Source organism: Stomoxys calcitrans, chromosome 2 (genome assembly GCF_963082655.1).
Source record: "Stomoxys calcitrans chromosome 2, idStoCalc2.1, whole genome shotgun sequence".
Lineage (NCBI taxonomy): Eukaryota > Metazoa > Arthropoda > Insecta > Diptera > Muscidae > Stomoxys > Stomoxys calcitrans.
In genome coordinates, this window is record NC_081553.1 from 96,333,310 (window position 1) to 96,361,010 (window position 27,701).

Sequence of the window (27,701 nt, forward strand, 5' to 3'; positions counted from 1 at the left end):
TCGTGCTACTTACAAAATCCTTAATTGTTTTCCATGTCATATGGTATTGTATCCCCATGTCTGGTATTGTGTCCCCACCTCAGTGCCGATATCTTTTTGACGCGAAAGCCTAGCAATGACATACACATGCTATCACTTGCCGCACCGATTTTACATAAGTGAGCTCGTAGTCATATGTGTCCCGTTATGATACCAATAGCTATGACCGTATTATGGTCAGGAAGTCTGAAACAGATCTCAGCCCCTGGGTTCTCAATGTAGACGTCCAGGCCCACTCTGTTCTCAAATTTCGGCTCATGATAACATCAGATGGAAGGACAGATACGGAAATTGTTAAATCAAGAATATATATATATATATATAAATACATATACTAACTGGACAGAGCCTGCTCAGCTGCGCCTCCTTTCACTCTCTTTTTTTATCTGATCCCTTTACTGGCGCGGTGAGGAAATTAGTCCTGTTTGGGGGTGTTGGTACGGCCTTTCAGACATTTCGCCCCAATGTGGATATGATACTGGTGATCTACTCCCAAATACCTTGCATTTAACTCTTATATTGCTATGGTCGGTAAATATTTCCTGTATGGTGGTATTTTTGGTGGTGAGGTGGATCCCCATATATCAGATTAGTGCTCTAATCTCAAATACCTTTCATTTGAACCCCATATTGTCATTATTGGTTTATATTACCATTTCGCAGGCTTTGGAGGTGGAGCAGCCCCCCTGCATATCCCACCCTAAATAAGAGTACCAAAAGTTTCGCTTAAATCACCCCACCCATCTCCGAGATCTGACGTTTTTGAAAATAGGGTACGGGAAGGGCCCGCCCAATAAAGTTTGGGTGTTAGATCTACTTCATTCTCTTGGTTTTGATGATGAATTGGAGTAGCCAATTGGGCTTGAGACGGCTCCTTGATACTTGAATCCAATTTTTAATATCATTTTTATACTTCACTCTCGAATATCTTTCATTGGGGTCCTATATTGTCCCAATCGGTCCACTTTTTATTTTGGACGATACTCTTGAGGAACGCCCTAGGTATTTGGATCCAATTTTCGACAACATATTCGTATTCTACTCCCGAAAGCCTTTCATTTGAGTACAACATTGTCCCGATCGGTCTACTTTGGTATTTGACGGTATTTTAGGGAGGTTTTAGGCTTAGGTCGGCTCGCTAGGAACTTGGACACAATTTTAAATATCCTATTCATTTTGTGCGCTACTTGTAGGGCGGTTTGGGCATGGGTCGGCCCGGCCCCTATTTAACTCCCAAATGCCTTTCATTTAAGTCCTATATTGTCCCAATTGGTAAATATGTCCTGCTGGGAGGTTTTGGGGGTAGCGAAAGCCTTCAAAACAAATTTGTATATCATATTTGTACTCTACTTTTAAATACCTATCATTTGATGCCCATATTGCCTAAAGCGACAAAAATGCCCTGCTGGGTGGTGTTTTTGGGAGTGGGTGACACTTAGTGTGACATTTTTATGCCAAATTCGTACTCTACTCTTAAATACCCTTCATTTGATACCCATATTGTCCTAATCGGTAAATATGTCCGTTCGGGTGGGTTTTGGGATGGGGCGTCCCCCCCATGTTATTTGACCCCAAAATTTTATACCAATTTCGTGTTTTTAGGGTATCATAAGTGCCAAACAAAATTTCGCTTAAATCGGTGGACCCATCTGAGATCTGGCGTTTTTAAAAATGGTGGTAAGGAGCCAAAATCGAATTGTCCATCCATCCGACCAAAGCCATAAAATTTAAAGTAAATCCTACCAAATTTGGTAGAAAAGCTCCTTAGATCTCTTAAACGTGAATCGGACAGTACTCATTGCTATGTGAGAAGTTTGCCAATTTGCATTTTACTTGCATGGGCAAATTTGCATTTTACTTCCAGTGCATGCTTTATACTAATGTCCGATATTATTCTACGTGTTTAAATCTTTGAATGATATAGACTATCACACAATAAAATTCTCGCAAAATAATAGTAACCGGCATAATTTGAGTACGATGTAGTAAGATGCAGGTTGGAAAACCACAAAGTATATCCAAATAATTAACTCTTGGGTTGCCCAAAAAGTAATTGTGGATTTTTCATATAGTCGGCGTTGACAAATTTTTTCACAGCTTGTGACTCTGTAATTGCATTCTTTCTTCTGTCAGGTATCAGCTGTTACTTTTAGCTTGCTTTAGAAAAAAGTGTAAAAAAAGTATATTTGATTAAAGTTCATTCTAAGTTTTATTAAAAATGCATTTACTTTCTTTTAAAAAATCCGCAATTACTTTTTGGGCAACCCAATATATAGGAAGTTATGTGTGAAATAACATACCAAGTACTATAATAAATTTATGATATTTTTTTTAAACTAACATAAATTTGTGAATAGTTATTATATAGCCAGCATGCCTTTATAGAGCTGAGACCACATTATAACAGCAATAGAGTACCACAGTCGTAAAAAAATAAAAAAAAATCGTAAAACAAGCTTATTGAAGCTTGGTAAAACTAGTGGTTCACATCGATAAGATTGAGCAAATACAAAAGCAGCAGTTTCAAATTGAGCGTAAATTCCAAACTAAAACATTTTGTCGAAATAACTCAAAAAAATTGCGAACAAACACCACAAACAATGGTAACTTGAAAAATACTTTCAAAACATATGTCAGAAATATTCACTCGCTATTTTGGTGTTTGCACTATGAAAATTTCTTTAAATATTGTATTTATTTAAAAAGGGAACACTAGTATCTGAGGACACTAAAAACAATACAGATTAATTTCAAAAAAAATTTTCTCTAAAAATAAAACGTTGACAAAATTTGCATGGGAAATCAAATTTTTAACTTGTGTTTTTTACTTTCTTGCTCAACTGAATGTAGCTGTCGATCGATAACCAACAACCCTCTAAAATAATCAATTATAAATTTGTGCTAATAATCATCATCATAACCTGCATTATCGTAGCAACAGTCGTAATAATAGTCACAGGGACGCCACTAGCCAATCTCAAAGAAAAGCAGTATTATTCAAGTAAGTGTTAAATAAAATATTTTTTACTATGAAAATCGAAAAATTGTAACAAGTAAAAAGGCGTTAAGTTCGGCCGGACCGATATGGCAGCTATATCCAAATCTGGACCGATCTGAGCCAAATTAAAGAAGGATGTCGAAGGGCCTAACACAACTCACTGTCCCAAATTTCAGCAAAATCGGATAATAAATGTGGATAATAAGGGCCTAAGACCCTAAATCGACGGATCGGTCTATATAGCAGTTACATCCAAATCTGAACCTATCTGTGCCATATTGCAGAAGCATGTCGAGCGGCTTAACTAAACTCACTGTCCAAAATTTCAGCGACATCGGACATTAAATGCGCCTTTTATGGGCCCAAAACCTTAAATCGAGATATCGGTCTATATGACAGTTATATCCAAATCTGGACCGATCTGAACCAAATAGAGGGAAGATGTCGAAGGGCCTAACCCAACTCACTGTCCCAAATTTTGGCAAAATCGGATAATAAATGCGCCCTTTATGGCCTCAAAACCTTAAATCGAGAGATCGGTCTATATGGCAGCTATATCCAAATCTGGACCGATCTGAACCAAATTGAAAAAGAATGTCAGAGGGCCTAGCACCACTCATTGTCTCAAATTTCGGCGACATCGGACAATAAATGCGCCTTTCATGGGCCCCAAACCTTAAATCGTGAGATCGGTCTATATGACAGTTATATCCAAATCTGGACCGATCTGAACCAAATAGAAGGAGGATGTCGAAGGGCCTGTCCAAAATCCCAACTCACTGTCCCAAATGTTGGCATATTTGGATAATAGTGTGGCTTTTATGGGCCTAAGACCCTAAATCGGCGGATCGGTCTATATGGCAGCTATATCCAAATCTGGAGCGATCTGAGCCAAATTGAAGAAGGATGTCGAAAGGCCTGTCCAAAATTTCAGCAAAATCGGATAATAAATGTGGCTTTTATGGGCCTAAGACCCTAAGTCGGCGGATCGGTCTATATTGGGGCTATATCAAGATATAGTCCGAGATATCCCATCTTCGAACTTAACCTGCTTATGGACATAAATAGAATCTGTGTAAAGTTTCAGCTCAATATCTCTATTTCTAAAGACTGTAGCGTGATTTCAACAAACAGACGAACGAACGGACATGGCTAAATCGTCTTAGATTTTTTCGCTGATCAAGAATATATATACTTCATAGGGTCGGAAATGGATATTTCGATGTGTTGCAAACGGAATGACAAAATTAATATACGCCCTTTCTTCGGTGGTGGGTATAAAAATGTAATTAATTCGGCCGGGTCGCACTTGGGATACCCACCACCTCGGGTATATATGTAAACCACCTTTCATCATAATCCGGAAAAAAATGGATTATTTATGCACCCATAGCAGCTATAACGAAATATGGTCCGATTTGGATCAAATTCGGCATGGGCATTGAGTGGTCCCATAAACACAAGTCAATGTTAAATTTTGTTTCAATATTGATCTTTTTGGCAGCTATATCCATATATAGACCGATCTGAACCATATAAGACACGGATGTCAAAAATCCTAGCATAAGTCACGATGTCAAATTTAAGCGAAATCGGATAATAAATGGTCCTTTTATCGCACCAAGACCACTGCGGCTATGAGATTTAAGGCGATGGTAGAATGGATTGAGGATGGGAGCACCTCAAACCATTGCGGTATAATCGAGACGACGATAGAAATCCCGGAAGAAAGCGAAGAGGTTTCTAATCGGATACTTGAGACGACATTTGAGGTCGATTGCGAGGCACTCTGCCAGCGGCACAATCTTGGACTGACGGAACCCTAGTATTGCCATCTGGAAGATCATGTTACACGGATGGATCAAAGCTAGGGGACAGAGTGGATCTGGGGGTCTACATTGAGAACCCAGGGATTGTGATTTGTTTTAGACTGCCTGACCATAATATGGTCCTGCAGGCGGAGATCCGGGCGATCACGGAATGCGTGAGGTGGTGTGGTACTAACGCGAGGACGTCGAGTGGGAATATCTTTACGGACGGTAATATAACCACAAGGACAATAATAACCAGGACGGTAAGATCACGAACAGTATTGGAGTGTAAGAAGGAGATTAACGCCTTCTCCAAAGATGGCTGCCGTCGATAAACTTGGTTAACCCGAAGCCTTTCGGGTCGGCGCAGTTCGATTTAAGAGCGTGGGCGACAAACACCGAAACCGTCGGTAAGACGGCGAAAATCCTATGGGCTGATCTGGATCGTGAGAGAACGAGGCTATTGCTAAAGAAAGTAAGAAGGAGGTCAGTATAGCTTTTGGTGTCATAACGAGACACATAGGACTACGAGCTCACTTATGTAAAATCGGTGCGGCAAGTGATGGCATGTGGGGAAGTTGATGAGACGTTAGAGCATGAACCAACTTAGGGGAGGGGTATGGAAAACAATTAAGGATTTTGTAAGTAGCACGGAATTTCTAACTTAAAATTTTCTTTTTCGAGGTTACTTTTTAGTGTTTAGAGCGTACAACAAGCCGATTACTGGCTTAGGTGTATATCTATAGTGGCATGGGCAGATTAATATTTGCACTCTCTTTCCAACCTAACAACCTAGCAAGTTTTTTCAATAAAGTCTAATCAATGAAAATCCTTTTTTTTAGATGCAAAAAATACACTTTTCACCTCTTTTGGCTTCCAAACTGTATAACTTTAAACTGAATCATCAGATGTGGATACTTTTTGCGCCAAAGTTGTCGTAAATTTTGTCACAAATCCAAATCATGCATAAAAATGAAAATCGAACCACAAATGCCTTTGCAAATAGCAAAATAGGAAGCCGATCTCGGTTAAAATTGTACAAAAAATTTAAGTCGAATATCTCTGAAATCAGTAAAGATATTGTAGACCTTAAGCGTGCTTTATTGTAGAGATTTTTGAAAATCGGACCATCAGACCCGACCAATTTCTCGAAATACCGAGGTGACCAACTTTAGGGGCCTGCCAAAAAGCGCCCGAACAACTTAAGGCCTTGAAATTTTGCACACGATCTAGTTAACACAATCTCAGCTCTAACCGTTTCAAATTTCAAAGAGATATCTGTACCCGTTCTCACACGGCTTATTGTACCCTACACCACTACTGTGGTTCAGGGTATTATAATTTAGTGAATTAGTTTGTAACACCCATTGATAAGTATATCGATCGACTCAGAATCACTTTCTGATTCGATTTAGCTATGTCCGTCCGTCTGTCTGTCCATGTTAATTTTTTACAAAGTACAGGTCGCAATTTTCATCCGATCGTCTTAAAATTTGGCACAGGCATGTTTTTCGGCCTAGAGACGAAGCCTATTGAAATTGGAAGAAATCGGTTCAGATTTAGATATAGCTCCCATATATAAGTTCGTCCGATTTGCAGTAATAATGCAATAAAATTGTCGTTTGTTAATCGATTCTCTCGAAATTAGACAGGAAGGATTTTCTTACGACTCTAGACATTACTGGTGATTTTCATAGAAAACGGTTCAGATTTAAATATAGCTCCCATATATATGTTCGTCCGATTTGCAGTAATAATGCAATAAAATGGTCATTTGTAAACCGATTCTCTCAAAATTTGGCAGGAAGGATTTTTTATGAATCTCGACAATACTGGTTAATTTCATGGATATTGGTTCAGATTTAGATATAGCTCCAATTTATATGTTCGTCCGATTTGCAGTAATAATGCAAAAAAATGGTCATTTGTTAACCGATTCTCTCGAATTTTGGCAAGAAGGATTTTCTCTCAACATTACTGGTGAACTTTACAGAAATCGGTCGAGATTGAGATATAGCTGCTATATATGTGCATCGCCCGATTTTCACTTCTATGGTCACTGCAAGCACATTTATTGACCAATCTTGCCAAAATTTTGCACAACGCTTTCCCCGATGACCACCAAATCTATCTAAGAAGTTTGCTAGAAATCGGTTCAGATTTAGATATAGCTCCCATATATATGTTCGTCCGATGTTGAGAAATATTGCAATAAAGTGCTCATTTGTTAATCGATTCTCTCAAAATTTGGGAAGAAGGAGTTTCTTATGTCTTCCAATATTACTGATTGACTGATACAGATTTATATATAGCTGCCGTATATGAATTTCACCAGATTTAAACTTTAAAGTTTACTGCAAGCGCATTATAGACCAATGTTGCCAAAATTGTGCACAACTCTTTCCTCGATGCCTACCACAATATCTAAGAAGTTAAGTCATATTCGTTTCACATTTAGATATAGCTCCCATATATATGTTCGTCAGATATTGGCTAATTTTCAATAATGTTGTCATTTGTCAACCGTATTTATTACAGTTTGAATATATTTGCTCGAAATTTGACACGGATTGTTGAATAACCTATCTAAAAACATCCGCCGAGGTCCACCAAAATTGGTTCAGAATTAGATATAGCTCCCACTTTGTACCTATAGTATAGATGTAGGGTATTATAAAGACGGCACCGCACGACTTTTTCCTTTCCTTACTGGTTTTTCACTATTTTTTTTTTGGATTCTCTCCCACTTTGCAATGGTTTGATTTGTAACGACACCAAATTTTTTTGAATTTCTGGTTGCCTTTTGTTCATTGCTAAAATTTAAATTTTTTCCTTCCAGCCCACCAAGATGCCCGCTCCGCAGTAATAGAGGCTGAGGATAATCTCAGTACCGGTGGTCGCGTCCATTTGAATAGTCGCGAAACCAAAGTGGATGAAATATTTTTAAAGCACAAATACGATGAGTTGGCTCGCGGTTTTAACGATTCCGATCAAAATGCAGCTGCGTTGCATTTCTTTAAGGCCAAGTCCCTAATAGATCGCAGCAAAGTTTTTCATTTTCTTCAGCAAATGCCCAAGGGGGCGCTGCTGCATACACATACCTCAGCAGCAGTTACCTCAAAATGGGTGGTGCAAAATATTTTTCAAATGCCGGGACTTCTAAAATGTACCCGTAAAGATGGCATAAGTATACTGACATTCCGCCAATTGCCTCAGAAACATGGTTGTGTGACCCAATATGTATCAGTAAATGAAGAAAGGAATCTTTCGGTCTCTGCCGTAGAATATGATCAAGCTTTGGAGAAGCTTATCAATTTGTATACGCCCACACCGGAATGTAAGTTTCGCATTGAGGGAGGTGGGACTCAAATAGATTTTTTTTTTATTGAATAATTGCTTTTTTCCCCGACACTTCTAGTAGAATATCCCACCATCGACTGGGTTTGGAACAAATTTAAGAATATGTTTGCCACCATCTCCGAAGTATTGTTATATCTACCAGCCTATAGATCCTATAATTGGCAAATGTTGCAAGAGATGTATGATGACAATATCATGTATGCCGAAGTTCGCATGAAATTCTATGAGGTAGGATCAAAATTTAAGAAACATTATATTGTACATATGATAATCTTAAGTCTAACACTTTTACTTTCCTAGTTATACGACATTAGTGGCCGGATATTTCCTCCTGAACGAGGTATTAAAGAGTTAAAGGAAATAATTGAAAGCTTTAAGAAACTTCATCCCGATTTCTTGGGTATAAAAATTATTATTTCGACTAATCGTAATGCAGATGTACCGCAAATGCGCCGACATTTTAAAACCTTTAAGAAATACCAGTAAGTAATGACATTAGCTGAAATGAACGATTTTCATAAGAATTTTCATACCCACCATTAAAGGACGGTGAATTTATTTTGTAATTTGCGTAACATAATGGAATAGCCATTTTTTTACCCTCCAGCATAGAATGGGGGTAAACTTACATCGTCATTCTGCTTGTAACTCATCGAAATAAGGATCTGATATTCAACAAAGTATATATTCTAGATCGTCTTGACATTCTAAGTCTATTTAGCTATGTCCGTCCATCTGTCTGTTGAAACTTTCGAAGGAGTAAAGCTTGGCCCTAGAAATTTTGCACAAACACTTCTTATTAGTGCAGGTCGTAGGATTGTAAATGGGCAAAATATGCCCATGTTTTGATATAGCTACCACATATACCGATCATCCGATTTGACTTCTTAAGCCGTTAGAAGGCACAATTATTATTTGATTTGGCTGAAATTTTGCACAATTTATGTGCCAAGTATGTTACGCATCGGTTCATAACCTGATATAGCTCCCATTTCAACTGATCTGCAGATTTGACTTCTTGAGCCTCTAGAGGGCGCAATTTTTATCCGATTTGGTTTGTACTGTGACGTCTCTATGATATACAACAGATGTGCAAAGTATGGTCCGAATCGGCCTAAAACTTGATATAGCTCCTATATAAACCTATCTCCTGGTTGCACAACTTGAGTCCTTAGAGGATGTATTCCTTGTCTGATTGGGCTGAAATTTTACGCAATGACTGCTTCTATGACCTTCAACATACGTGCTAAGTATCATCTGAAACGATCTAAAACCTGATATAGCTCCCTTATAAACCGATCTCCCGATTTAAATTCTTGAGCCTCTGGAGGGCGCAATTATTATTAACCGATTTGTCCGAGCCGTAGGCGGACATGCTAACCTCTGCTCTCGGTGGCTTCCTCTTCTTTGATGACATCTAGGAGAGGTTAAACCATTACCTTGTCGTTTTTTTGGCAGCCAGAATATTTGAATATTTCCCCCACCAAATCTTCACCCACACAGTTCACATCTGTTACAATGTTGCACTGCGTACCGCTAAGGGCCGACTTCTTAGTTCTCATGTGGATCACCTCTATCAGAAGACTGGGCTGTTATCGCAGACACCATCCCCATCACCATCTCGTTGATTTGGATCCATCGTCCCGAGATATTAGGGTGGATTTACATGATCAAGAGCGTGAAGTTCAACGCTGCAAGGGAGAACTTCTAGATCAGGCGACATTTCAAGTAGGTCTAGCTCGGCAACGGTGAACAGTTAGCTGAAGAAGTTGAAATGGGTGAAGCTGAAGAAGTTAGCCTCCCTCGTCAAACCAGAGTAGTTCTATTGCGTATCGGCAGATGCATTGATGCCAGCGTGTTAGATTTATGTGCCGATTGCCAACTCGAACCACACGACACCCGTTACCTGTGTAACTGCCTATCCAAATCTATTTGCTCAGGACCAGATCCCTCTGGATCTAGGACGATGACAGCGTGTTAGATCTATGTGCCGATTGTCAACTCGAACCATACGACACCCGTTACCTGTGTAACTGCCCATCCAAACCTATTTGACTTAGGACCAGATTCCTCCGGATCTAGGACGCACCCCAACTCAGTCGCAGAGTTTTGAGGCCTGGATACTTAACAGAACCGGGTAGACGAACACACTGCTACAAGAGCAACAAATCATCGTTCTAAGACTGCTTCTACAGTAATCATATTTATATAGGACTCTTATTCGCACCGAACTAGCAAGTGTTCTATAAAAATAAAAAATGTCGACAACATCTTTTTATGTTGGTTTATTTGTTTCGTATAGACTCAAAAACGGCTGAACCAATTTTCTTGAAGTTTTCACAGATGGTGCAGATAGGGCATCTAATTTTTTGATATCTGATGACGGGCAGAACCTCACACTTTCCCCAAGTTTACAAAACACCTGATAACGGAGATATTTGATGGGATTTTTCAGATACCTGAGAGGACAATCTCAACCCAAAACCGACAAATAGGGTATATGATGGCAAAAATGGGACTCAAATAAAGGTATTTGAGGGAAGAAAACGAATCTGATATCCATATGTGGGGCCAAGTGTTTGAATGCTGCTCCACCCCCAAAGAAACCCGCAAACCGGACATATTTACCGACCATGGCAATATGGGGCTATTAAGAAATATATTTGACAGAAGAACACTTTGCGAGAGCTGGGCGAATCTGTATCTATTTTTAGTGTCTGGGTTAGCAAAGCTCCCACATAAACCGATCTCCCGATTTGACTTCTTTAGCCCCTGAAAACCGCAATCTTTGTCCGATTTGGCTGAAATTTTTCATGTGGTGTTCTGTTATGACTTCCAACATCTCTGCCTAGTACGGTCCAAATCGGTCTATGTTGTTGTTGTTGTAGCAGTTTATTGTGTACTATCTTTCGTCTGCTTGATTCTGTTGAGTGTCAAGACACAGGAACTCCGCGACTAAGATGGGGTGCGTCCACAGGGATCTGGGTCTGAGTCGAGTGGGTCTGGCCGGGCAGTTAAACAGGTGACGTGTATCGTGCGGTCCCTGGTTACAGTCGGGACATACATCTTGCACATCGGCATCAATCCTAGCTCTGTGGGAATTGAGGCGGCTGCATCTGCCGGAACGTAATTGAGCCAGAATCACTCTGGTTTGCCGGGGGAGGTCGATTTCTTCGGGTGCAATGGGTGGCGGTCGTTCTCCAAGGACTACATTCACCCGGTAGCCAGTTAACGCGTCTGCTACCGTGTCTGCATGAATGTTGTTCAGACCCGCTTGATATGCCGCTTGATCTAGAGGTTCTCTCTTGTAGCGCTGGACCTCACGCTCTAGATCATGTAGATCTACCTTAAGGCTTCTGGGCGGTGGGTATCTATCCACAAGATGATGATTTGGATGATTTCTGCGATAACAGCCCAAAAGGTATTGCTTAGACAGCATGTAGTTATGTCTTCGCACTGGTAGGATCTTTGTCTCCTGGTGGAGGTGGTCCACATGAGAACTAAGGAGGCAGCCCGTCGCAGTTCGGAGGGCGGCATTCTGACAGATCTGAATATTTTTCCACTGCGTGTCACAAAGCTGACGTGACCACACTGGCGCTGCATAACTTACCACAGACCGGCCAATTGCTTTGTACGTGGTCAACAAGGTTTCTTTGTCTGCACCCCAAGTGCTGCCAGCGAGTGACTTGAGGACCTTGTTTCTACTTTTGACTTTATTGCAGATTGCTGTGGCATGTGGGGAGAAAGTGTAGGAGCTGTCAAATGTGACGCCAAGTATTTTGGGACACTTGATGGTCGGAATCAATTCTCCATCGACCATCACAGTCAGCTCAGAATTCACCTCACGCGTATTTGTAGTGAACAGTGTGGCTGAAGATTTGGTGGCGGATATCTTCAGATTTCTTGCAGCGAAATATGAGGCAAGCTCGTTGAGGTAGACGTTCAACCTATCGCAGATGTCATCAATGGGTGGGGGGCCTGATGCCAAGATCGTACAGTCGTCCGCATATGATACGATCTCTATGCCGTCTGGAGGAGGTGGGATGGAGGAAAGGTAGAGGTTAAACAGAGCCGGAGATATCACCCCGCCTTGGGGAACTCCCTGTTTCACTCTACGGTGTTTTGACTTCTTATCCCTAAATTCCACAAATGACTGGCGGCCACACAGATAATTCGCGACCCAACGTTTAAGGCCTGGCTGGAGGGACGTGTTGGCGATGTCCTCAAATAATTTGGCATGGCTGACCGTGTCGAATGCCTTCGATAGGTCCAATGCCACGAGGACCGTCCTATCACATGGCCTGGGTTGATTGAAGCCACGGCAAATGTGTGTGGTGATGGCATGCAAGGCTGTTGTTGTGCTGTGCAGTCTCCGAAATCCGTGTTGATGCTCGGCGAATGGAAATTCTCCTACGAGGCTCGGGAGGAGTAATGCCTCAAGCGTCTTAGCCACTGGTGAGAGAAGGGAGATCGGTCTGTACGACTCCCCCAAACTCGGGTCTTTACCAGGCTTCAGTAGCGGGATCACTCTGCCCATTTTCCAGACATCGGGAACTATAAGAGTGTTCAATGACAGGTTAAGGACAGTGGTAAGGTACTCAACTCCAGGTAAATCCAGATTCTTCAGCATCAATGTAGAGATTCCGTCGGGGCCCAACGCCTTGGAAGATTTGGCGCCACGGATGACATTCGTAACTTCGCCCACGGTAAATTGTGATGGCTGTTCATCGGCTCGGAGACCACGAATACGGCGAATGGCTCTCCTCCTTGCCCTGTCTCTCTCGGGATGCACGATAAATTGACGGTTGAACAACCTGGCGCATCTCTTCGGATCAGTCACGGTTAACTCGCCAAAAGTGACTGAGGTCCTGTCGTCCCGTCTACCGGGGTTCGAGAGAGACTTAACAGTGGCCCACAATTTGCCTGCACCGGTGCCTAAGTTACATTGCTCCAAGTGTTCCAGCCACAAATTCCGCTTATGTTCGTTGACTACCCTGTTTATTTCCAGATTCAGCTCGCTGATTCTGGGGTTAGCGGGGTCCATAGCACGAATCCCATCACGCTCGTCTGCGAGTACCACTGCTTGCGCCGGGAAATTGGGTCGCACTTGCGGTATTCGACCGGCTGGTATAAAGCGAGCGGCTGCTGCGTTGATGATGTCTCGGAATTTCCTCTCGGCCACAAGCACATCAGAGGGGGGTGGCAGTTCATTAAAGCGGCGATTGGTATACTCTCTGAAGCCAGTCCAATTGGCCTTCTTGTAGTTGATGAACGTTCGGCGCTCAGAGGTTATGAAGTCGGGTGGTCGGTCGATGGTGAGGATTATGGGGAGGTGGTCTGACCCCAAAGAGATGACGGCTTGCCAGGATACGTCACTCAGGAGATCAGGGGATGCGATTGAGATGTCTGGCGAGCTGCTGCACCTCCTCGTAATCCTAGTGGGGGCATCCTCATTCACCGTGCAAAACGTGGAGCTATATATCTGCTCTGCCAAAGCTATGCCACGCTGGTCGTTGCCTAGGGGAGAATGCCATGACGAGTGATGTGCATTGAAATCCCCCAGAACCAGACGACTATGGCCAGATAGCAACCCACTTATGTCGGGGCTGTAGGCCTGGCCATTAATCGGGACACAGCTGCCAACCGGCGGTATATACACGTTGTATATCTCTATCTCGGCAGTACCAGACTTGACTGCTACCCCCATACATTCCATGTATGGGTCACTAGCGTCAAGCGCAGGCGAGATAGGTCTATACTGCACGGAATGGTGTATAACGAAGGCCAATCCCCCACCTCCATTCCTTGAGCGATCCTTACGTAGCACATTGTAGCCGTGACAACTGTGCAAGCTGCAGGTGTTAGTCAGCTTTGTCTCCTGGATCGCTGCGACCGATATGCTCTTCCGACTCATAAAATCCACAATCTCATCAATCTTGCCTCGCAGTCTATTGCAGTTTAACTGCAGGAACGATACATTTCCCGACACTGGCCTGGCAATAGTAGGGCTAGGGTGCTGTCTTTGCATAAATTGCCGTACGGGAGAGGTCGGGGGGGTCACATAGTCCGACGACGAGGACGCCGAAGGCGACGACGGCGACGCTTGTGACCCACTGCTGGCTATGTTCGCACAGCACCAAGCGACATAGCCAGTATGACTATACTCCCGTAGCGAAGTTAGGCCAGAGCAAGAACGGAAATGTACCCACTCCAAGCACCTGTTACACCTCACCGACACTGACCGATGATGAAGGCGGTTCTGGCAAACGGAACAGAACCAGGGTCCGGGGTTCTTTTCAATCCCGGCACGGACCAAAAGCATACGGAGAAGGCACTCCGGGATGTGCCTCTCCCATGACGAAAAAAGACGAACACGTACACTGAGGCGGCAGCCCTTGCCGATGAAGATTCCATCGGGTCAATCCGGTACGTACAACCGGCTGCCATGGGATTGAAATCGGTCTATAACCTGATATAGCTCCCATATAAACCGATCTCTCGATTTCACTTCTTGAGCCTCTGGAAGCCACAATTTTTTGTCCGATTTGGCTGGAATTGTTCATGAGGTGTTTGGCTATAGCTTCCAACAACTCTGCCAAGTACGCTCCAAATCGGTCTATAACCTGATATAGCTCCCATATAAACCGATCTCCCGATTTGGCTTCTTTAGCCCCTGAAAGCCGCAATCTTTGTCCGATTTGGCTGAAAAATTTCATGCGGTGTTCTGTTATGACTTCCAACATCTCTGTCTAGTACGGTCCAAATCGGTGTATAACCTGATATAGCTCCCATATAAACCCATCTCCCGATTTGACTTCTTGAGCCCCAGGAAGCCGCAATCTTTATCCGATTTGGCTGAAATTTTGCATGCGGTGTTCTGTTATGACTTCCATATATGTGCCAATATGTTTCAAATTGGTCTATAACCTGATATAGCTCTCATATATACCGATCTCCCGATTTGACTTCTTGATCACGTACAAGCCTCAATTTGTGTCCGATTTGGCTGCAATTTTGCATGAAGGGTACTGTTATGACTTCCAACAGCTCTGCCTATTACGGTCCAAATCCGTCTATAGCCTGATATAGCTCCCATGTTAGGCAGTCTCTCGATCATCTCTGTTCGGTTCCTAGAAGCTTTAATTTTTGCTGGTTTGACAGAAGTTTGGTATGTAGAATAAAATCTGTTTTCTAAAAATTTTTAACAGAATCCATGATGGTTGGTTCCCAAGATTCGGCCCGGGCGAACTTACCACGCTTTAACTTGTTTGATATCTGAATGGGGAGGCGGACCGTACCCCTTACTCTAATCGTCCGGTGGTCCACACCACCCTCTAAACAGCCTCTAAAAAAAGACTTATTCACTTAGCTTGATACTCTACTCTAAAATAAAAGGTTTTTGAGAGTAGAGCACGAAACTTAGGCGCCATATCACTGGGCCCCAATTTGAAAATGAACAAAAGCACCAAATTTGGGGTGATTTTTCATTATGAAAAATGACCCCAAAACAAATGCACCCCAAGGTATTCAAATGCACCCCAAAAAATGCAATTTGCGCTTCAATATTAAATTTGGGTCGAATTGCTATCTAGAATTTGGGGTGCATTTTCATAATGCAATATCACCCCAAAAACCAACATATAAATAGACCCCAAAGTGTTCATAATCACCCCAAGTATTTTGTTGTTGTTTACAGCGTATATTTGGGATGTAAATGAAGAAAACAGTTTGGGGTGTTAAGGCATAAAAAAAACGTGGGATATAATTTCATAAATGATTTTAAATGTTAAGATTTAAAGTTCATTGCCTGATACATTGTAGTGTCGAATCTATAGACATAAATTATCGCATTCGTATTGGAAGAAAACTTAGAACCAAACAATTTTAATTTTTTTATATTTTTTATATTAAAAAGTTCATTTATATCTGTTTCTGTAGTTCAAGTTCTAATTCTAATAAAAAAAGTAAAATGAAATTTTTTATTACTTACAGTTCAATGTTTCCCAAAGATCTTATTGGTTTTGATTTAGTGAGCCAGGAGGACAAAGGCAAACCATTGCATAATTTTGTGAGTATACTTCAGGAAATGCCCAAAACAGCCAAATTCTTCTTTCATGCGGGGGAGACAAGTGAGTTGAGTAAACTTCCAATTTTAGCTTTAGACAGCTCATTCATTTTTTTTCTTTTTCTTTCGCTTCCCATATCAGATTGGTTTGGCTCCTCCATCGACTACAATCTCTTGGATGCCATTTTGTTGAATACCACACGCATTGGACATGGTTTTGCTCTGATGAAACATCCTGTACTGTGGAATGAGGTGAAAAATCGTGACATTGCCATTGAAGTTAGTCCCATATCAAATCAGGTTTTAAATCTTATATGGGATTTACGAAATCATCCGGGTTCTATGTTTCTGGCTCAAAATATACCCATGGTTATATGCAATGATGATCCTGGCCATTGGAATGCCAAGGCTTTGAGTTATGATTTTTACTATGCCATCATGAGTTTGGCACCCAACAAAGCGGGTCTGAAGATGCTGAAACAATTGGTTTGGAATTCTGTGAAATATTCCACATTTGAACCAGATGAAAGACAAAAGGCCTTAGCAGTGCTGCAAACGAAATGGGATAATTTTATAGATGATGTTTTAGAAGGTTTAGTAGTTTAGCAAGAGGGGGGTATTTTATTGTTTGTTTAGAGTATATATTTTTCCTAATTTATGCTACACTAAAGAGAATTTTGTTATAAAGTGAAAAAAAAATGTTTTTAGATACAATTTAATTGTAAGCCTCTGTTTTAGGGATTTTATTTTAAGGGAAATGCCCTAATGTTGTGCTGCTTCCATTGGCTGATCTTCATCCTCATGCTCGAAATTGTCGTGACGATGTTTCTCCACAAATTTCTGACAACTTTCGAAAATTTGATCAAAAGTTGTACAGAACGCAGCCATGCCTTTACTCTATAAATAATTGTTTTTTTTTTATTGCAAAATAATAAAAAAAAAAACTTTGTATTTGACTTACAAAATATGGATCCTTTATGATTTCCATTTCGTAATTATCCAAATAGGTTCCCAACAAACCCACTTTAGCTCGACAATCTTTCCCCGCTATATCAGCCATAACTTCAAGTTCACTTAGATTGCTCTCATCCATGCCCAAAATGAAGTCAAATTTTTTGAAATCTTCAGGAGTTATCTGAAAATAATGAAGCCCCAACATGAAATAAAAATTGGAAATGTATTAGAAGTTGACGTTTTTTTTTAATTTTTTACCATTCTTCCATAGTGGCTCAATTTAATGCCGTGATCGTCTAGCACCTTTAAGCAGCGTCCTTCTGGTTTCCTGCCCACATTCCATGAACGTAGGGCAGCGCTATCACAGATCCAATCCAATTGATTTTTCAAAACCAAATGTCTCATTATCCCCTCCGCCATGGGTGAGCGACAAGTATTACCTGCGACAAATTTAAGTTTATTTTTACGTGATTTAAGAATATTTATAAAAAAATGTGTTTCATGTATATATACTCCATTACTAGGAAGAGCTTGTTGATGCCCTATGTTCACACTGCATTTTTTAATATTGGCCAAATGTTTTTTTTACCCTCCACCATAGGACGGCGGTATACAAATTCGACATTCTGCTTGTAACTTCTCGAAAATTTATTATATATATATATATATATATATATATATATATATATATATATATATATATATATATATATATATTCTTGATCGTCATGACAGTTTAGGTCGATCTAGTTATGTCCATCCGTCCGTCTATCTATCGAAAGCACGCTAACTTTCGAAGGGGTAAAGCTAACCGCTTAAAATTTTGCACAAATATTTCGTATTAGTTTAGGTCGGTTGGGATTGTAAATGGGCCATATCGGTAAATGTTTTGATGCCGTTTAAACCGATCTTGGGTATTGACTTCTGGAGCTTTTAGAGCGCGCAATTCTTGTCCGATTTGGCTGAAATTTTGTTATGATTTCCTATAACTGTGCTATGAGCCATATAAATCGATCTGGGATCTTGACTTCTTGAACCACTAGAGGGCGCAATACTTATCCGATTTGTCTGATATTTTGCATGAGGTGTTTTGTATTTCCTTACTATAGAAAAATTAGTCTCCTATCCATCGCCCGCAAAATACTTTCAAACGTACTGTGTGAAGATAAAAATCTAAAATCCACGAGAAAATCCAGTATAGAACATATATGCACACAAAGCCAAATCTAGGAAAAAATCACAGGGAGATCACATTTTATCTTCTTTTCGTCAAATCAGGAGATCGATATAGACAATTTAATAAAATGTAGATAGATGAGAACGAGTAAGGACATTTGTGCTAACGATACATCTCACCATTCAAAATTTTATAAAAAATCAATTAAAAATGAGGGAAATCGTGATATATACATATATTCCCGCAAAATCGTTTAAACATGTTAAACCATATTTTTTTAATTATTTCTCTCATTCTACCATGATTTCTCTATTCTATTTTTGATTTTTTTAAATCTCTCATATACACCCACTATTTAAAGCACTCTAATGTACAAAATATGCAGATTTGTTTGTTTGTCATGCAGCTACAAAAATAAAATACAATACATTGTGCACATTCATACATACATGCATCTTATACTTACCGATACAAATGAATAAGATTCGAAGTTTTCCCATGATTTTAATTATTTTTCTTTTATCCCGTTTCAAATTAAGATAAATATATGTTCTTGTACAGATGCCTGCAGGAAAACGGCTTAAACAAATAAACAATTTTATCAAAGTTTATTAAATCCACCAAAACAAAAATAAAAACACAAGCCAACTCAATTGTTTGTCTTCTCAAATGTCTTAAAAATACGTAATAAATAGTTTGACAACAAATGCTTTGTGTTTTTTTTTAAGTGACGTTGGTTGGGCGACGATCTTTCCGCACGCCAAACTAATGTCAGAGAAAAGACTTCGACTGAAAGCACTCTCGTGTAGATTGAGAATTCAAGCCAATGTAAATATAAACAAAAAACAAACCACCCGACCATAGTATCTAAAAGCAATGCAATTTAGAAATGTGGTGAAATGTTGTGGCAGAATGCTAATGACAGATAAAAACAAAAACAAATTATTCAGCGAAACGACACATGTTAGGCGTTCGGAAAGATACTTTTGTTTGATAAGCTGTCGGATTTATAATAACAAGGGGATTTACATAGGTTAGTAAATTTTGCCTTTAAAGAAAATTTCATACAAATTTTTCTTTAGAGAAAATTCCATAGAAGTTTTTTCTTTTGAGAAAAATTCTTAGTTTTTTCTTTGGAGAGAATTTCATAGAATTTTTTTCTCAACAGAAAATTTCATAGACATTTCTTCTTTAGAGGAAATTTCATAGAAATTTTATGTTTTAAAGAAAATTTCATAGAAATTTTGTGTTTTAAAGACAATTTCATAGAAATTTTGCATTTAAAGAAAATTTAATAGAATTTTTTTCCTTTGTCTCACAAGGAAAGGATAGCTTTAGTATCATTTCCTAAAGGAAAAGGTGGTTTAAGTAACCTTTCCCAAAGGACAGGGTAGTTTTAGTAGTCTTTACCAGAGGAAAGGTTAGCTTAAGTACACTTTCCCAAAGAAAAGGGTAGTTTTAGGAGCCTTTCCCTAAGGAAAGGGTAGTTTCATTACCAATTCCTAACGGAAAGGGTAGTTTTAGTTTCATAACGGAAAGGGTACTTCTAGTACCCTCTCCCAACGGAAAGGGTAGTTCTAGTACTCTTTCCCAACGGAAAGAGTAGTTTTAGTACCCTTTCCTAACGGGATGGGAAGTTTTCTCAACGGAAATGGTAGTTTTAGTACCCTCTTCCAACGGAAAGGGTAGTTAAAGTACCCTTTCCCAACGGAGAGGTTAATTTTAGTACCTCTCCTAAAACTACCAACGGAAAGGGTAGTTTTAGTACCCTTCCCCAACGGAAAAGGTAGTTTAAGTACCCTTTACCAACGAAAAGAGTAGTTTTAGTATCCTTTCCCAATGGAAAGGGTAGTTTTAGTACCCTTTCAAAAAGAAGTGGTAGTTCTGGTACCCTTTCCCAACGGAAAGGGTAGTTTTAGCATCCTTACCCAATAGAAAGGGTAGTTTTAGGTCCCCTTTCAAAAAGGAAAGGGCAGTTCTGGTACCCTTTCCCAACGGAAAGGGTAGTTTTAATACACCTCTCCAAAAGAAAGCGTGGTTTTAACACCCTCTCCAAAGGAAAAGGGTAGATTTAGTACCTCTTCCCAACGGAAAGGGTAGTTTTAGCACCCTTTCCCAACAGAAGGGGTTGTTTTAGTACCTTTTCCTTTTAATACCCGTTTATAAAGAAAAAGATATTTCTAGTACCTGCTTCCAAAGGAAAGGGTAGTTTTAGTACCCTTTCTCAAAGGAAAGGGTAGTTTTAGTACCCTTTCTCAAAGGAAAGGGTAGTTTTAGTACCCTTTCTCAAAGGAAAGGGTAGTCTTAGTAACCCATCATAAAGGAAAATGAAGTTTTTGTGGACTTTCCCAACGGAGAGGTTAGTTTTAGTACCCTTTCCCAACGGAAAGGGTAGTTTAAGTACCCTTTCCCAAAGGAGAGTGTAGTTTTAGTACTCTTTCCCAACGGAAAGAGAAATTTTAATACCCATTCTTAAAGGAAAGGTTAGTTTTTAACCCTTTCACAACGGAAAGGGTAATGTTAGTACCCTTTTTCAACGGAAAGGGTAGTTTTTATGCCCCTTTCCAACGGAGAGTAGTTTTAGTACCAACGGAAAGGGTAGTTCAATAGCTTTCCCAACGGAAAGGGTAGTTTAATAGCTTTCCCAACGGAAATTGTAGATTTAGTATCCTTTCTAAACGGAAATCGTAGTTTAAGTACCCTTTTCCAAAGGAGAGGATAGATTTGGTACCAGTTTCAAAAAGAAACGGTATTTAGTACCCGTTTCTAAAGGAAAAGGTAGTTTTAGTACCCTTTTCCAAGGGAAAGGGTTATTTTAGTAACCTTTCCCAAAGAAAAAGTAGTTTTAGTACCCTTTTTCAAAGCAAATGATAGTTTTGGTACCAGTTTCTAAAAGAAAGGGTGTTTAGTAGCGGCTTCCAAAGAAAATGGTAATGTTAGTACCCGTTTCTAAAGGAAAGGGTAGTTTTAGTAACCTTTCCCAAACAAAAAGGTAGTCTATGTACCCTTTTCCAAAGGAAAGGGTAGTTTTAGTACACTTTCCGGAAGGAAAGGGTAGTTTTAGTACTCTTTCCGAAAGGAAAGGGTAGTTTTAGTACACTTTCCGAAAGGAAAGGGTAGTTTTATTACCCATTTTCAATGGAAAGGGTAGTTTTAATACCCTTTTCCTAAGGAAAGGGTAGTTTTAATACATGTTTTCAAAGGAAAGTGTAGTTTTAGTACCCGTTTCCAAGGGAAAGGATACTTTTGTTACCTTTTTCCAAACTTTATCTCTCTCTCTTTGGTTTTCCGCAGTGTGGGTCTGTTTGAGCGGAGTTTAAGGTCGGATTTGTGTCTCTTCAAATTCTAAAGACATGTAAAAAACGCGATTGTCGATACACAAATCCGACCTTAAACTCCGCTTAAACAGACTAGCGCCCAAAACGGCACTATCATCCCACAGTGCGGAAAACAACCACCATCCTGAGCTAGGGAGAGTAAAAGTTTTACAGAAAGAGAGGAGAGTATCCACACTTGCATAAAAATGAATAAACTTTAAAACAGACACAGAGGAATTAGCACTCAGCTAGGGAATGCTGATCAACAATGCCAACAGACAAACAGTGCAACGAAAACAACCAAGGCTACAATCAGCTTAGAGATATACTCAGCGATTTGTTTTGTATTATGAACGCTGTTGTACGTTTAAGAATTCTATTCGATTAAGCAACCTGCTTTTCCATACTTTAATGTAGTATCTCGGATAATGTCCTTCAACGAAGGGACGAAATATTGGATATAAATAAATAATAAACGATTTTGCGAAAAAAATCAACTTTCCCTCGGCCTCGTGCTTAATCAATACAGGAATAATACTCAATGTTATATCTATACCCATTTTTGAACCGAAGATTGTTTACTAGATTAGTAGTTTTTTTCATTCCCGTGTTTTTTTTTTCATGTTCATCGTCATCACATATGACTCAGCTGAGAGCTACCGGATAGTGGAATGCTCCGCGTACGAAGTAGCAGGCACCAACTATTGCTTTAATATTGAAAGCCTATGATTCTCGATATGACAATGCGACTTATTGGCGCTTTAAATTAACCAATGACCATAACCTTCCCGCGGCAATTAGTCCTAGGTACTGAAACAAGCTTGCTTGACGAGTATGATCGCCACCACCACATCAAAACAACAGACACGTAGGCCAGACTGAATCGACTTATGGCATAAAAAGGAAAACGATAAGGTATAATGTGAGTAGCAAAGAGTTACTCAAAAAGATATATTATAGATACCTTCGTCTTCGGCTTTCCATAAGGGGACATAAAAAAAATTTGCTCTGAGAATTGTAAACCCCTTTGGGTTTTTCGCCCAATGTCATTATCCAAGTTTGTATATTCCCACCCACATACCATGAACCTTAGATTGTTCCACAGTGTAATCGATGCAGGTTTTCTTCTAATTAACCTAAAATATTTAACTTTATTTTAACAGTGTAATCTTCACACAACTTATGATGTGAAGCGTTGTCCGTACTTTCAAAAACATTTTTATTTGTAGTTTTGTTTGGATTAATCAACATCAAAATTCAAAAAATTTATTTTTAAGTTATTATTCTTACCAATAATTCATCTTCTTATCAAATTTCCTTTAAATTTTTTCCACGCATAATGCAAAAGGTACGGCAACAAAATTTTCGTATATCATATACATAACGTTATTGTATTCTAAAAATTCACTTAAATCTCATTGGCCAAAGCTTTCTTTAAGAATGCATCACAAGCTATAACACATTGCTGATAAGCCTTTTCAAAACCGGCATCACCACGTTGCTAAAAAATGGAAATGAAAAAAAAAAGTTTAAAACAAATATAAAAAAGATGAAAAAATATAAAAAAAAAAAATATATTAAAAAAACCATACTAAAGGTTCATATTCGATAATGTCATCAGATTACGAATGTTTATAACCACAATGTAGGTAGACACGCTGTGGAAGGACATTATTGAATATGAGGCTTTGATGTACCTGTAAGGAGCAAATAAAAACAATAAAAAAATAAATATTTGTCATTATAAGTTGAGGCACTAAGTAGGTACATATATAAATTTATATTAACAACTCAAGTAATTTAAATTTTGTATAAGTGGAATTCAGTATCTTTTTCTTCCATATCCATATTAACAATTTCCAATTTCAAAATTTTGTATAATTTTTCATAAAAAGGTTTACTTAAGACTAATAATAATTTTGAGTATTGTAGGTAAAACATGGCTTTTGGCAACAAAAACTTTAATTATTTAGAAAAATTAAGGCCAAAGTGCAGTTTGTGAGGTATAGGCATTTTTTTAAATTAATTTTCAATTTTCCCTGATTTAGTTTTGTTGAAAAGTTGTCTAAAGTTTTTAAAGTGATTTGGTTCCAATTTCCACAGATTGTTATAGTTTTGGCATTGACCGCCCTATACGCGTAGAAAGGCCTATGGGGGATGGGCTAAGCACACCAACACAAAAGTTAGTTGTTGTAGCAGTGTGTTGTACACACAGACGGCAGCCATTGCCGATGAAGTATTCTATCGGGTCAATCCGGTAGGTACAACCGGCTGCCAAGGGATTGAGAATAGTTGCTGAAACCAATGTGCCGCCTGTAGCAGCATTGTTGGCGTGCTCGGATTACCAGTGCGGGGTTTTTTACTGTGGTATCGCAATTGACTGAGAAACAGAATGTCACTCTAACCAATTTAACATAAACAACATTTAAACATACTATTCATTTTCCGTACTCTGTCTCTTTAAGGACATTAATGATCCCACAAGATCAAGCTCTAAAAACGAAGTCAAAAAATTGACTTTCCTTTCATAGCTTTTTTGCTATTTTCTACACAAATTGCACTTTGGCCACTTTGTACTTTACATTCCTGTTACTGGAGTTATTTAAAGGGGCTATGCAAAAATCATAAGTTTGTAGCACTTCAATCTAAAATGTAAAATGTATGTAATAAAATATATATATCTTAAATGGGCCTAATGGGCATAAAACCTTACGATTCATGCGTCAACCACCCTTAAACGACCCCTTGCCACAAATCAATAGTACTAACATAATATGGATCCTCTATGATGCGTTCAGCTTTGGACAAACCAAAATCTCCCAACATAAGTAACTTGGCCTTTGAGTCCTTTGGTGCTCTGCTTCTTAAATCATCCATATTTTCCTCATCCATGCCGAAAATGTAATCGAAATCTTGAAAATCTTTCGACTTTATCTGTCTTGCCTTATTGCTGTAGGGCAAATCATGTTTGTTCATGGTGCTCAATGCCCGATGATCTGGAGAATTGCCAACATGCCAGCCACCAATCGCAGCACTATCTACTTCCCATTCATCTGAGACACCGGCTTTTTTAATGGTGTCCACCATAACAGCCTCAGCGATGGGAGAGCGGCAAATGTTGCCTATATCATAAAAACAACATAAACATAAAATTTATAACAAATAAAATAAACAAACCATACTTACCAAGGCAAATCATTAGTATTTTCTTAACCATTATACACAGTTTTATTAATAATATATGCAAAGAAAGAAAATATGTGTGCGTTGTTTTAGAGTTTTGGCAAAATCATAACACCAAGAACAGCTGTTTTTTCAATGTCAATGCCATTTTCACCTTTGCAAGGTTGCCACTTGTTGAGGGCAAGTGTGGTGAATTGTGATGATAAGTTGAACGATGTGCAAAGCATAGCAAGGCATATTTTTAGCGCCAAAGGGGTTTCTGCCATTATGAAATACTAAAAGAAACAAACGAAAAATGGCGGTTCTAGAGCTATTTAACTTATATCAGTGTTTTAAAGTCTTAAAACTATAGAAAAAAATATAAAGTTTATATGTACGTCAGTAAAGAAATATTCTTTGTTGTATATTATATGATACTTAACTTAATAGTTTTGAATTTTTAATATGTAAAACAGGAAGTTGCTTTTTAACATAACCGATTTTGCTGATCAGTCCAGAGTTGTTTTTAGTTACTGTTTTAGTTAAAACATATGGCAACATCATCCAAAAAAGCGTCAATTGTGTGAAAATTCTAAAACAGACCGCAAGCTTTATTAACTTTTGGTAAATAAATTGTTTAAAGTGAAATAAATAGTGAGAAAAAAAGACAAAATAGTGAAAACAGTTTAAATAGAGAATAAGAAATGGTGTCTTCTATTTGTTGATGTGAAGTGGTAAGTGGATTTTTTTTTTTGAATACAAGTGCCTGGACGTTGGCATTGTTCATAAGGATAACAACCACAGTCGCATTTATGAGTTGTCCGCATACGCATTTCTCATTTAAATGATCAGTTTCGGGTTTCTTTGCAACGGCGGTGCAGTTGTTGTTGTTGTTGTTATAGTCATGTACTTGCTGATGGGGTAACGATCTTTGACAAGCTCTCTTTGGGGCACAAGGTCGTTTAGGTGCATAACCCCAATCTCTGGTCGCACGAAGGCGATATAAAACTAACGTCCGCGGAAAGTGAAACCTGGTCCACAAAAGGTGCATAAACCCGACCATAGGCGATACTGTGGTCACGTCTGCAGAAAGGAAAAGTTTGTTACGTCGTCTATAGCTCAAATTGCACCACTGCTTACACAGTCACCCTATATAACATGTTGTCTACTTATAAAGACATTTTCTTTTATTAATTATAAACGACAACAGCTCCTTGTTTTCAGACCTGTTCCAGTTTCTAAATTCGGAAAACTCAAAAAATTTCTTTGCGTATTGTTTTTTTAACCTTTAACGGCTGAAGTGCAGTTTACTGTGAAAATGAAAATGACCCCAGGGAACACGAATATGAAGTCCGTTTTTGGGGCTCGGGCTTTGGCACCCCAAATGGGCCTTCCCGCTTATCAAGTGAATGTGTACGGAATGTAGACAATATGGTACTCAAATTAATGAAAATTTTGCGAAGAATACGAATATAGCGAAAAAAAGTTAATCCCCGTAAACTGCTCTTTGCCGCTCGTTCCAATCGAAATTGGTATACCCCCATCTTATAGTAAAGGGAATAAAAATGGTATGACAGCCATGAAAAACGCCGCAGTGTGACATCTCTTTAGGGAGAGTCTGGTAGGACTCGGCTATAAAAAGGTGGCCCCTTATACATGAGCTTAGACAAGTTTACTCCTGTTCCTTAATGGAATGTTAATGGGCAATTTTGCATTTGCAAATATCATAAACCGCAGGTTGATTCTGTTGAGTGTCTAGATCCAGGAACTCTGCGACTAAGATGGGGTGCGTCCAGAGGGATCTGGGTCTGAGTTGAGTGGGTCTGGCTGGGAAGTTAAACAGGTGACGTATGTCGTGTGGTCCCTGGTTACAATCGGTACATATATCTTGCACGTCTGCATCAATCCTTGCTCTCCTTTACTCCCTTTCATTCAGGGAATGTTCACCGGGAGCCACTTAAAATGCTGATATTTTTGCAGCAGCTTCTTGTGTTCTATCCTTCGTCTGCTTAATTCTGTTGAGTGTCCAGATCCAGGAACTCTGCGACTAAGATGGGGTGCGTCCAGAGGGATCTGGGTCTGAGTCGAGTGGGTCTGGCTGGGAAGTTAAACAGGTGACGTGTGTCGTGTGGTCCCTGGTTACAATCGGTACATACATCTTGCACATCTGCATCAATCCTTGCTCTGTAGGAGTTGTGGCGTCTGCTTCTGCCGCCATTTCTTTTAAATTGCTGTGGCAAATGTGACGCTAAGTATTTTGAGATACTTGATGGTCGGAATCATTTTTCCATCAACCATCACAGTCAGCTCGGCATTCACCTCACGCGTATTTGTAGTAAACAATGTGGCTGAAGATTTGGTGGCAGATGTCTTCAGATTTCTTGCAGCGGAATATGAGGCAAATTTATTGAGGTAGTCAGATGTCAACAATGGGTGGGGTGCCTATTGCCATAATCGTACATTCGTCCGCATATGATACGATCTCTTTGCCGGCTGACGGGATGGTACGATTTGTGTTAAGCCTCAGCTTCGGCAGGCATTATCTTAGGCTGGGAACAGGAAAAAATCACTAGGAGCCAGGTCTAAAGAGTAGGGTGGATGAGTTTGTTGTTGTAGCCTATTTATTGACATGGGGAGGTATCGATCCTCGTCAAGGTCTAATAGGTGATCAAGCTTGTTCCGATCCATAGGATATATCCAGTGCCGCTCAAGCTATCACGGAGACTCGATACCGCTGATTGTCCGTGACTGCAGTTACCACTTTACCTAACCTGAGGACGCGCCCTGTAGCTCTCAGATAAACTTCTCATTGTAACGA

The 27,701-nt window shown here is 39.6% G+C and overlaps 4 protein-coding genes across 5 annotated transcripts in view; 1 reads left to right on the forward strand and 3 right to left on the reverse strand.

The window, feature by feature from the left end:
* Positions 1–16,285, reverse strand: part of LOC106095808 (adenosine deaminase 2) — a 64,442-nt gene extending 48,157 nt beyond the window's left edge. Inside the window, exon 1 of one of the 2 annotated variants that reach the window (XM_013263188.2) lies at positions 16,199–16,285. The gene's annotated coding sequence lies outside the window, so the exon portion shown is untranslated. The remainder of the gene's footprint in view (positions 1–16,198) is intronic. The other variant, XM_059362359.1, reaches the window with a different exon arrangement.
* Positions 1,711–16,966, forward strand: LOC106095767 (adenosine deaminase 2-like). The gene is made up of 7 exons (XM_059361542.1): positions 1,711–1,716; positions 2,890–3,040; positions 7,688–8,185; positions 8,267–8,436; positions 8,509–8,690; positions 16,201–16,337; positions 16,416–16,966. The coding sequence occupies exons 1-7, from the start codon at positions 1,711–1,713 to the stop codon at positions 16,877–16,879; spliced, it is 1,608 nt and encodes a 535-aa protein (XP_059217525.1). The 3' UTR covers positions 16,880–16,966.
* Positions 16,867–19,204, reverse strand: LOC106095809 (low molecular weight phosphotyrosine protein phosphatase). The gene is made up of 4 exons (XM_013263191.2): positions 18,871–19,204; positions 17,486–17,667; positions 17,235–17,408; positions 16,867–17,170 (listed from the first exon to the last, which is right to left on the reverse strand). The coding sequence occupies exons 1-4, from the start codon at positions 18,902–18,904 to the stop codon at positions 17,036–17,038; spliced, it is 525 nt and encodes a 174-aa protein (XP_013118645.1). The 5' UTR covers positions 18,905–19,204; the 3' UTR covers positions 16,867–17,035.
* A 3,648-nt stretch (positions 19,205–22,852) lies between these two features.
* LOC106095772 (low molecular weight phosphotyrosine protein phosphatase 1) lies at positions 22,853–25,025 on the reverse strand. The gene is made up of 3 exons (XM_013263096.2): positions 24,908–25,025; positions 24,491–24,843; positions 22,853–23,222 (listed from the first exon to the last, which is right to left on the reverse strand). Exons 1-3 carry the CDS (start codon positions 24,936–24,938, stop codon positions 23,130–23,132), a joined length of 477 nt encoding a protein of 158 aa, XP_013118550.1. The 5' UTR covers positions 24,939–25,025; the 3' UTR covers positions 22,853–23,129.
* Positions 25,026–27,701: the final 2,676 nt, after the last annotated feature.